General features: G+C 66.0%; 1 protein-coding gene across 1 annotated transcript; it reads left to right on the forward strand.

Moving 5' to 3' along the window:
- The first annotated feature begins 4825 nt into the window (after nucleotides 1–4825).
- Nucleotides 4826–10731, forward strand: SLC2A4RG (SLC2A4 regulator). Its single transcript, XM_074888299.1, has 8 exons — nucleotides 4826–4942; nucleotides 6654–6835; nucleotides 7705–7814; nucleotides 7914–8158; nucleotides 8687–8787; nucleotides 8913–9168; nucleotides 9315–9394; nucleotides 10471–10731. Exons 1-8 carry the CDS (start codon nucleotides 4826–4828, stop codon nucleotides 10580–10582), a joined length of 1203 nt encoding a protein of 400 aa, XP_074744400.1. The 3' UTR covers nucleotides 10583–10731.
- Nucleotides 10732–11463: the final 732 nt, after the last annotated feature.

Below are 11463 nucleotides of genomic sequence, written 5' to 3' on the forward strand. Positions count from 1 at the left end.
TGCTCCGGGACTGCTGCCTGTCCCTCATCACCCCCTCCCACCTTTCAGATGTTCCCAGTAGTGCCTCCGTGAGCAGCCGACTCCCAAACACCATTAAAAGGCCGAGAAGGGTTTATCCTGCTCAGGAAACCACACTTTAAAAACGGATCTAAAGCCCTGATTCTAGTGGCTGCTGCTGCAGCAACGTGGTGATGCTGGTGCCGGACAGCAGCTTCGGGCACAGCGTAACCGTGGGTGGGTGCACCCGTCCTGCAGCCAGGGTTTTGCACCTGAGATGGGGATGTGCAGCCCCCGAGAGCTGCTGAGGCGGGGTGGGCTGTCCCGGAGCAGGGACTGGCCGTGGCCATGCCTAAAGCCATGGCTTGGGGGCTCTGCGGAGGGTCAGGGTCGGACCTGGGGAGCATTTGCACGGGTCTTGCTGCCTGCTCGCCTCCACGTCGTTCCTCCTGTGGGTGCTGCTGCCTTGACAGGTGCTAAAAACACACGGGAGAGCTGGGGTACACACCCGGAGGCCTTGGACCCCAGGGGGGTTTAGCATCCCTGCCCCAAGGGACACCCGCTGTCCCCAGGGTGATGCTCTGATGGTGGCCCCAGTCCCACTGTCACCCCCGCCTCGAGTGTAGCCCAGCCGCTTTACAGCCAGCCAAACTCGTGGCACGGTGGCCCGGTGCTCGCCGGAGGCAGCCGGGACCTGTGGCGGCAGGGCAGGCAGGCAGGAAGCCGCGTGCCTTCCTTCGTCAGCTTTGCCCCTACATCACAGCAGGCGAAGAAGAGATTAAAAACGAAAACAAAGCGCTCAGCAAAACCCGCTGCAGAAGACGTTAGAGCTGGGAGGCAGCTCCGGCGCTCGTGCCGCTTCGTCAGCCCCGCGCTCGATGCCAAACCACAGCCGCTCGAGATAGAGGAGTCGGCCCCCGGCAGCTGCTCCCATCCCCCTGCGAGATAAGAACCCCGATAGAAAACGGCGTGGGGCGGTTGGTGCCGACGCTGCCACGCTCTTCCTGCTGCCACTCGCCCCGCACTGGGGCGCGGGCTCCCCCCGCACTGCCCCCGGCCGTGATCCTTCCCCGGCTGCTTTCCTCCCTCATCCCATCCCGCAGCTCTCCGGGGCCAGGGTCCCTCCTGCACCACCCAAATCTCCTGGGAGCTGCGTTTGAGCTGCACCAGCCCCGCGTGGGAGCATCCACGTCCTGGTGCGACCTGAGTTACTTCGCTCCCGGGGCAAGATGGGCCCCGTGGGGTCGGGATGGGGGTACCATGGTGCTGCTTCCCTGGGGAAAGGCAGGCTCAGCCCGGCACCGGGAAAGCTTCTGCTCTCGCTTGAGCTGGGGGAGGCCAAAGCATCTCCCAAACCTGCCCTGCCAGCAGCAGAAGCAGCCCCGTGTGCCCGTAATTCCCATGGTGCCTGCGGGACGCGGGAGAGCTGGACCGGCGGTTAAATAAAAGAACAACTGCCCAGTCCTCCAGGTGATGGAAAATGGGGCCGGAGCCTTGGCTGGAGGCTCAAAAACTGGGTGGTGAATGAAGGATCCATCCCGAAACATCGCGTGGAGTCTCGTGGTCTGGCTGGGAAGTTCGGGGTCAGGGCGAGGACAGTCCCCAGGGACAGCCGGGCACTGGGTCCCCACGAGCTGCAGGTTCCCCGCTCCCCGTCCCCCGCCACCCCCGCCAGCTGGGAGCCCACTGGGGGCCAGGGTCCCCGTCACGCTGCGAGGGGTCGGTGCTGCGAGGTGCTGCGCGGTGCCGTTCCCACAAGGGGGAGTGAGAAGGAGCCCAGCGCACGCTGCACGCTGCTGTACGGTGCTATATGGTGCTATATGGTGCTATATGGTGCTATACAGTGCTGTACGGTGCTATATGGTGCGATACGGTGCTATATTGTGCTGTACGGTGCTATATGGTGCTATACGGTGCTGTACGGTGCTATATGGTGCTGTACGGTGCTGTACGGTGCTATACGGTGCTATATGGTGCTGTACAGTGCTATATGGTGCTATACGCTGCTATACGGTGCTGTACAGTGCTGTACGGTGCTGTACGGTGCTATACGGTGCTATATGGTGCTGTACAGTGCTATATGGTGCTATACGGTGCTATATGGTGCTATATGGTGCTATACAGTGCTGTACGGTGCTATATGGTGCGATACGGTGCTATATTGTGCTGTACGGTGCTATATGGTGCTATATGGTGCTATACGCTGCTATATGGTGCTGTATGGTGCTATACGGTGCTTACGGTGCTATACGGTGCTATACGGTGCTGTACGGTGCTATATGGTGCTGTACGGTGCTGTACGGTGCTATACGGTGCTATATGGTGCTGTACAGTGCTATATGGTGCTATACGGTGCTGTACGGTGCTGTACGGTGCTGTACGGTGCTGCAGGGCGCTGCACTCTGTAGGGTGCTGCAGGACGTATCGCACGTCCCCATATGGCTCCGCACCCCCTATGGCTCTACAGCCCCTCTGGCTGCGCACAGCGCACGGCCCCGCACCCAAACCTGCCCCACACCCCCCAGCTCCCCGCGGCCCCGCGCCCCCACCGCTTCCCACCCGCCACGGCCCAGCACCCCCGTGGCTCTGCACCCCGACAGGCAGCACGGGCAAGGCCCCGGCTCCTTCTGCAGCACCGCCCGGGAGAGGGGCATCGCCGCCTGCCCCGGGGAGAGCATCGGGGTACCCCGGGGACACCCCCAGGGGTGCCAGCGCTCAGATGCCACCCTGCAGAGCCCCCCCCGCCCGGGCAGGGGGTCGGGCTGGCGGCACCGGGGCCCTTGTGCAACGGGCAGGCGACGCTCCTGGGAGTTGCACAACGCCGGAGCCGCCAGCTCAGCGCTTAGGCCGGCGTTAACAATTAAACCAGAGCGGGGGGCGGCCGGGGAAGCCACCCCCGGATCCCGCTGCAGCAGAGCCCGGGCGGGCTGTCAGAACTCGGGGGGAGGAGAGGCGTCACGCCCGCCATTGCTGCAGGGCTCCCTCCTTAATTCCTCTGGGGCTAACGAGGGCCGCGGGGTCAGAGCCCACCGGGGCTGGGACAGAGCTGTGGGATGGGGATGAAGACTGCTCTGGCCACACTCCTCCTCCTGTGCTCCTCACCATGGCACCCCCAGTCGCTGGGGATGCTCCTGGTCCCTGGACCCCACTGGCCCTGGCACAACTGGGGCAGGTTTGGGGCCCCACGGGTGTCTCGGTTCCCAGGGGGTCACCGCCCTTTGTCTGGCTGCTCCCCCCTTCCACAGGGACCCCGGGGATGGCCGTGCCGGGGTGACACCCCATCTCTTGGCCAGGCACGTGGGGTTTTTCCCAGTTTGCTGGTTTTTTTCACGCTTCCAAAGGCACCCGGGCACGGCGCAGGGTGAAGGTGACACCTCCAGCCACCCCCGAGGGCAGGGGACAAGGGGTGGGCCAAGCGCCCTGGGACTCCTGACCCTCCGCCACGCTGGGGCCATTACACCCCCCCAGGGCAGGGGATCCCCAGGACTCCAGCCCCAGCCACCCCCATGGCCCCGAGCCACGGGAATCACCCACGTTGACCAGCCCAGGGCTGCCAGGGGGGACAGGCAGGGGGGACAAGTGGGGGGTGACAGGTGGGGGCCACCGGCCGGGACAGCCACACGGACTCTGTCCTGGCCTTCAGGCTGCGGGTTGGTAAATCAAACAGCAGCAGGGCCTGGGTGGCCTCACGCCGACACCCGACGCTTGTGGCACCGCAGGTTTTTGGGGCAGGCGAGGCGCAGAGCATGGGTGGGTGCAGCCCGGGCACCCCGAGCACCCCCCGCACCCCACAAACCCCATGCACCCAGGGCATCCCCTGCACCCCGGGCACCCCACACCCACCCGCTGCTCCAGGTGGCTTTCGGCAGTGTTTCCTCAGGGCGGGCAGGACTGACCCAACCCGTGGGGTTTTGGGGACACCTTTCCCGCTGGGAACCGCTCTCCCACCCCAAAAATCCAGCCGCTCCCCCCTCCCCCAGCAGAACGACGCTGTCATTTCGGGGGGAGCCCTAGAGCTGATGGGGGAGCCCTGGAACTTCCAGTGGGACTAAAACTTTGGGGGGAACTTTGGGGGGGGGGGTGGACCCCTCTAAGTTTTGGGGAGTATAACTTTGTGGAGAGTCCTGCAACTTTTGGAGAACTTATCAAAGCCGTAAATTGGAGGCGGGGGGCACAACCCCACGAGTCATAACGCCGTTAAGTTCCGACGCCGCCACTTTGATGGAGCCGCAGGAGCTTGGCGGGGCCCTGCAAGCGGGCAGAACCCCCACACCTTCGGGGAGGACCCTTCATTCCGCCCTAGAATAATAAAATCAGAACTTTTTGGGGACACCCTGCAACTTTCGGGGAGCCCCTTGACTTTGGCGGGGCGGGGGGGGGGGGCGGGGGAGCGACTTTATGGGGTCCGCCCGTCGCTGCGGGAGCCTCAACACTAACAGCGGGGGGGGGGAGCCCGAAACGCCGGTTCAAGGGGCGGGGGATGGAAGGGGGGGGGGGGGTTTGGGGGGGGGGTCCCCGGGCCGCGCGCGGGGCGGCGGAGGGCGGGGCGCGCGAAGATGGCCGCTGCCGGCGGGGGCGTGTCGCGGCGGGGGCGTGTCGCGGCCGGGGGGCGGGGCGGGGCGTGTCGCGGCGCGTAAAGTGGCAGCGCGTCGGAGCCAATGGGAGGTGGCGAAAACGGCGGCCGCGGTCCGAGCCGGCGGCGCTGGCCAATGGCGGGAGGCGTGGGGGGCGTGGCCTGGCCGGCGCCGACACCGGGCCGCGCGCGGCGGAGCGCGCTCCCCCGCCGGGCCCGGCCGCGGCCGCCGCCGCCGCCGCCGCCGCTTCCCACATGGAGCCCCCGCGCCCGCCCACGGTGCTGTTGGCCGCCGCCCGCCGCCGCCGTCGCGATCCGCCGCCTCCTCCGCCTCCCGAGCCCGGCGGCGGCGGCGGCGGCGCCGCCCCGAAGGTACCGGCGGCGGTGGCGGCCCGGGGAGGGGTGTGAGGAGGAGGAGGGGGGGGGGGAAGCCGGGGGCGGGGGGGGGGGGGCGGTGACAGCTGACAGCGGCCCGCCCGAAACTTTCCCCGCCGCTAAAATGGCGCCGCTCGGGGACAAACTTCGGGGGGGGGGGGGGGGGGAGCGGTGGTGGCGGCGGGGGGCGAGGGGGGGTACCCGCCCCGGTGGGCTCTGCCGGGGGGGCGGGAGGGGGGGGGGATGCCGCGTGGATCCCAACCCCGCGGGATCCAGCCTGGGATCTGCCCGGAGAGGGACCCACCCCCTCGCCGTGCCGGTGGGGCAGATCCCGGCTGGATCCCCGGTGCGAACCCGGTTGGGTTTGTGGCCAAGCTGGGGGGGATCCTGCTGGATCCCGGGGGGGGGGCGGGATCTCTGCTGGATCCCCACATCCACTCACCGGGCTCGGCCGGGGATCTGTCCGCAGCGGGGGGGTCTGCTCCGTGCTGGCGGCGGCGCTGGGGTGAGCCCGGCCCCGGGGAACCCCCTCGGGCTCGCAGCGGGACCCCCTCGGCCGACCCGCCGGCGCTGCTGTCCCGGCGCAGCCCTGCCCCTCCTGCTCGGGGCGGGGGGGGGATTCCTGCAGGATCCCGGCTCTGCCCCAGAGGAGCTGCTCGGATCCGCTCGGAAAAGGGGGATCCGTGGAGAGCGGGCACGCTGCTGTCCCGGAGCAGCGCCCCCGGTTCTGCAGGGCTTGGGGGGATCCCTGCGGGATCACGGGGGGGGGTGGGATCTGCTCAGTGCTGCCCAGGATCTCCAGGCCTGGCGAGGGATCTGCTCAGCGCTGCCGGACGACAGGGATCTCCTGGAGCGGCCCCGTCCGCTCCCCGCTCTGCCGAGCTCCAGCGGGATCCCGCTGGATCCCGGCCCCTTGGGATTTTCCAGGAATCTGCCCCGGCAGGATCCACTTGTCAGCCCTGAGGAGCACACTCCGAGTCGGCTCCTTCCTTTGCGGGGCTGGGGGGGGGGATCCCGGCGGGATCGGAGCCCCGGGTGATCTGCCCAGGCGCAGCTTGGAGAGGGATCTGCCCAGTGACTGAACTTGGCCAGCGAGTGACCGGGGTCAGCCCGTGGGAAGAGCCACTCCCCGCTTCTCAGGGGATCCCTGCCGGGCCCCAGCCCTGGGGAGATCCTTGGGATCCACCCAGAGCGGGATCCACTCAGTGCTGGCGCTCAGTCAGTGGGTGCTGCTGTCTTGGATGGGCTTGGCAGGGCCCCTGCTCTGTGGGGATCCCCGCTGGATCCCAGGTGATCTGCTCAGGAGGGGATCCCCTTGGTGCTGTCATGGGGCAGGTGGGTGTCCCCAAAAAGTTCTGCCGAGATCCCTGCTGGATCCAGCCCTGGGGATCCACCTGGGGAGGGATCCACTGGCTGCCAGCACTAAGCCTGGCGGGTGACAGCACTGGCAGCAGCCTCGCAGGAGGATGCTGGTTGCTCTCACCAGGGAAATCCCAGCTGGATCCAGCTGCTACATGGTGGGATCCACTCGGGATCTACCCCAGAGGCAGCCACCGAGGAGCTGGCAGGGTCCTGCCGCAGCCCTGCCTGGGGACACCGTGCCAGCTCCCCTGGGCCACCTCCCCTCCCCGCTGAGATTGCAGGGGGGATCCCGGCAGGATCCGATGCTCTGGGGATGCCCCGCTGACAACCACCGTTTCTCCCGCAGGCTTCTCTCCCCTGCGGTGCCCGGGGGCTACCAGCGGGAGCCGAGGGCTGGCTACCACGCCTCGGGGAACCGTTGCCACGCCGGGAGCCGGCCAGCCGGGAAGCCATGCTGCGGGTGCTGGACGCCGGGCTGGAGCGATGCCTGACGCTGCATTCGGCCTACATCCCCGTGCCCCGGCACAGGTAGGACCACGATGGCCACAAGATGGGCAACAGCGATGGCAACCACCCTGCCGAAATGGCTTCTCCGTGCCAAGCTGGGATTTTTTTTCCAACGGCTACAAGAGGAGGACTTTGGCCTCTCGTCCGCACTGACGGGGGCTCCGGCGGTGACCGGCTGTCCCGTGTAAGGCAGCGCCGAGGGCTCTGCCCGGCCGTGGCCCCGCTGGCTGATGAGGTGCCAGATAACGAGCCCGCGAGCGGTTGCGGTGCTCAGCGCCGGCGAGGCTTTGCCTCGCCGGCGCTGAGCACCGCAGCCGCTCGCGGGCTCAGAGAGCATCACCGCTCTCCAGCGCCGTATTTATCCATCCCCGCGGCACGAGAGGTTTGCAAAATGGCTCCTGACCTCTTGCTTTTTTAAAAATTTAATTCTTTTTTATAGGTTTTTTTGGGATTTTTTTTTTTTTTCCACTTCAGGAAGTTGTTTGGCCCCAGCTGAGCAAACCCCCGTGTTTCTCAGCACTGGCGGCAGGATGCAGGTGCCGGTACCCTCCGGCACGGCGCTTGCCCGCGGATGCGTAGGATTCCCCCCCCCCGCCCCCCCCCCCCGTGGTGTTTTGGCTGGCTGCCTGTACTGCTGCCTGCGCCGCTGCCCAACGGGGTTTCCAGTCCGGGTCAGCGCAAGCACCTCAGGGTGCTGCATGGGACAGGGCACCCATGGGTGCCTTTACATGTGGTGATGCCCCCAGCATGATATGGCACCTTGGGGTGGGTGCTTACCCCACCGCTGTGGATTGGGGGGGTCTCAGCACCTCGGTGGGTGATGGGTCCCGGCGAAGGGGGGGGGCCTCATCCATCCTCACCGCAGCCCCCCGCTTTGCTCTCACTGGCAGGAAGCTCTCGGGCAAGGCGGGCATCGACGAGGTGATGGCGGCCACGGTGCTCACCAGCCTCTCCACCAGCTCGCTGGTCCTCAGTCACCCACCGGCCACCCCCGCCCCAGGTAAGAACTTGCCCTTGCCCCCCCTTTCCATGCCTGGACACGTTTTCCATGGTAGGACCTGACCTTCCTCCTCCTCCTCCTCCTCCTCCTCCTTGCCAGAGCCTGGTGGTGAGGTCTGGAAGGAGGCGCCCACCATGTCCTCCAGCTGCAGCAGCAGCAGCAACACCAGCGGGGACTGGAGCTGGGACCCCCCCAGCGACCGCTCCACCCCCTCCACCCCGTCGCCCCCACTCTCCAGCCACGTTCCCAGCACCTTCCTGCCCGCCCCGCTGCTGGACGAGGGCCCCGACGAGCCCGACGGCACCCACTTCGTCTTTGGAGAGCCCATCCCACGGAAGAGGAAGGTGGGATGGGGGTGAGGTTGAGGATGATGGTGGGGACACCGGTGGGGATGAGGTTTTGGGTGGGGATGATGAGGATGGAGATGAGGATGATGGTGGGGAGGGGGATGACATCAGGGATGACGGTGAGATTGAGGATGATTGGATGAGCTTGGGGATGGAGACCCCCAAGGGGGGGGGATGTTGTTGGGATGGGGGATGATGGTGGGATTGGGGATGAAGTTGGAGATGACAAGGAGAAGGATGTTGGGGATGGAGATGGCATCAGGGATGATGTGGGGTGGGGGATGAGGTTGGGGATGGAGATGAGGATGTTGAGGATGGGGATGACATTGGGGATGACAAGGAGGATGTTGGGGATGGGGATGACATCAGGGATGACAGTGAGGTTGGGGATGGGGATGACATTGGGGGTAGCGGTGGGCTTGAAGATGAGGTTGGGGATGGTGACAGCGATGGGAATGGGGATGACAATGGTGATGATGTTGGGGACGGAGCTGGAGCTACCGGCCTGACGCCTCTCACCCGCAGAACTCCACCAAGGTGATGTTCAAGTGCTTGTGGAAGAGCTGCGGCAAAGTCCTCAGCAGCTCCTCAGGGATGCAGAAGCACATCCGAACCGTGCACCTTGGGTAAGCACCAGGGGGGGCCCTCTGGACACCCCCAGACCTCCCCCCGCCCCTCCCCAGTGCCCCCCTGCGGGGTCCTGCCTTGGGAGGGGGTTGAACCGCCCCAGCCCGAGCCGCTCTCCCTGCAGCCGGAAAGCCGACCTCGAGCAGAGCGACGGCGAGGAGGATTTCTACTACACGGAGCTGGACGTGGACGTGGAGTCGCTGACGGACGGGCTCTCCAGCCTGACGCCCGTCTCACCCACCTCCTCCGTGCCGCCCGCCTTCCCCGGCCCCGAGGCGCAGCCCCCGCTGCCGCCAGCGCTGCCGAACCCCGACCTGGCCTTGGCCTCCCCCCCGGCCCCCCCCGGCCTCTGCCATGTCCACACCGACCACGCGTACCAGGTGAGGGGGGGTGGGATGGGGAGGGGCTGCTGCTGCGCTTCCCCTTCCCCACCCAACATCACCGTCACCCTCTGCCCTCCCCCCCCGCGCCAGCCACTCGGTGCTGAGCTCTGACGCGGCGGGGGGGTTGTGTCCTCTCTCGGCAGGGCTGCCCGGCCCCCCCGCGGCCACCGCTGCCCCCCGCCACACCCGCCCCGCCGCCCCCCAAGCCACCCACCGTCCCCAGGTGAGCCATCGCCAGCCGTGCCCCATCCCCTCTTGTCTGTGGGGGTGTCCGTGGGGGGGGTGTTAATGGTCACGAGTGGTGTCCCCCAGGGCTGGGTTTTGGGGCCACTCCTGTTTAACATCTTTATTGATGATCTAGACGAGGGGATCAAGTGCACCCTCAGTAAATTTGCACATGACACCAAGTTGGGTGGGAGTGTTGATCTGCTCGAGGGTAGGGAGGCTCTGCAGAGAGATCTGGCCAGGCTGGAGCAACGGGCTGAGGCCAGCTGGGGGAGGTTTAATAAGGCCCAATGCCGGGTGCTGCACTTGGGCCACAACAACCCCCAGCAGCGCTACAGGCTTGGGGAGGAGTGGCTGGAGAGCTGCCAGTCAGAGAGGGACCTGGGGGGTGATTGATGATGAGCCAGCAGTGTGCCCAGGTGGCCAAGAAGGCTGATGATATCCTGGCTTGTATCAGCACTAGCGTGGCCAGCAGGGACAGGGAAGGGATCTGACCCCTGGGCTCGGCACTGGTGAGGCAGCACCTCGATGAGTGGGTTCAGTTTTGGGCCCCTCACTCCAAAAAGGCCATTGAATGACTCGAGCGTGTCCAGAGAAGGGCAACGGAGCTGGTGCAGGGTCTGGAGCACAGGTCTGATGGGGAGCGGCTGAGGGAACTGGGGGGGTTTAGTCTGGAGAAGAGGAGGCTGAGGGGAGACCTCATGGCCCCTCTACAACTGCCTGAAAGGAGGGTGCAGAGAGGGGGGAGGAGTCTCTTGAGCCAAGGAACCAGCGCCAGGACAAGAGGGAATGGCCTCAAGCTGCGCCAGGGCAGGGTCAGACTGGCTCTTAGGAAGGATTTCTTTGCAGAAGGGGTTGTTGGGCGTTGGAATGGGCTGCCCAGGGCAGGGGGGGAGTCCCCATCCCTGGAGGGGTTGAAGAGTCGGGTTGACCCAGCGCTGAGGGATCTGGTGGAGTTGGGAACGGTCAGGGTGAGGTTCATGGTTGGACTGGAGGAGCTTCAAGGGCTTTTCCAACCCAGATGATTCTGTGTTCCTCCCGCCCCCCACCGTGACCTGTCCCCTCTGCCCGCAGGAGGCCGCGGGGGGAGGCCAAGAAGTGCCGCAAGGTGTACGGCATGGAGAACCGGGAGATGTGGTGCACGGCCTGCCGCTGGAAGAAGGCCTGCCAGCGCTTCCTCGACTGACGCCGCTGCCGCCGCGCTCCCTCCCTTCTTGCACATTTTGCACTCGAGGTGCCTTCGCGCCCCCCTCCTCCTCCTCCTCCTCCACCACCACCACCGCTGCCGCCGCCCCGGGGCCCCCCCGGACTCAGGGAACGGCCCCCCTGCCCCCCCTCCAAGAGCTTTATGCACAGACACACCCCCCCCCCAAAAAATATCTCCCACCTGCCACGGAGCTTGTCCACCCCTTTTTTTCCTTGGAAAATAAGCTAAATCTGCCCCCCCCGCTCCCCCCTTGCCGGCACCGCGGCGGGGGCTGGGGGGGGGGGCCGGCTGCTCCCAGCCCCCTCCCCATGCCGGGTTGGGGACCCCCCCGGGGCCAGGGGCTGCCCAGTGCTCAAATAAGCTGTGCCTGCGGCCGGCAGGGGCTTGGAGAAACGGGGGTGTCTGTTCCTGCCCCCCGCCTGCTCCCGGGGGGACCCCCAGTGCCCAGGGCAGAGGTGGGCGCCTGCCCCCCCCCCGCGCCCCCAGGGGGTTTTTACTCTTTGTATTGTTGTTTCTCTCTATTTTTCCTATCGGGGGAGCAGCCGCTCCCGCCGGGGCGATGCTCCGGGAAGTGCCTGCAGGAACGCGCCCATTTGCACTAAACCAAACTGCACAAAGAAGTTTCTTTTGTTTTGTTTTGTTTTTTTTTTCCCACCCCCCCCTTTTCTTTTTTTTTTTCCCCCTTCCCCGCCCTCCTTCGTGTGTTTTTATTTTTTAAATAAAATATATGAAAATTCGTATTTTTAAATACTCCCAGAGCACGAGAGCACGCCGGCTGTGATGCCGCAGCAGCGTGATGCCTCCAGCCCTGGAGGGGTTTTAAGGGGCTTTATTCCCTTCAAACCCCTTTTTTCCCCCCC

This window comes from Strix uralensis, chromosome 18 (assembly GCF_047716275.1).
Source record: "Strix uralensis isolate ZFMK-TIS-50842 chromosome 18, bStrUra1, whole genome shotgun sequence".
NCBI lineage: Eukaryota > Metazoa > Chordata > Aves > Strigiformes > Strigidae > Strix > Strix uralensis.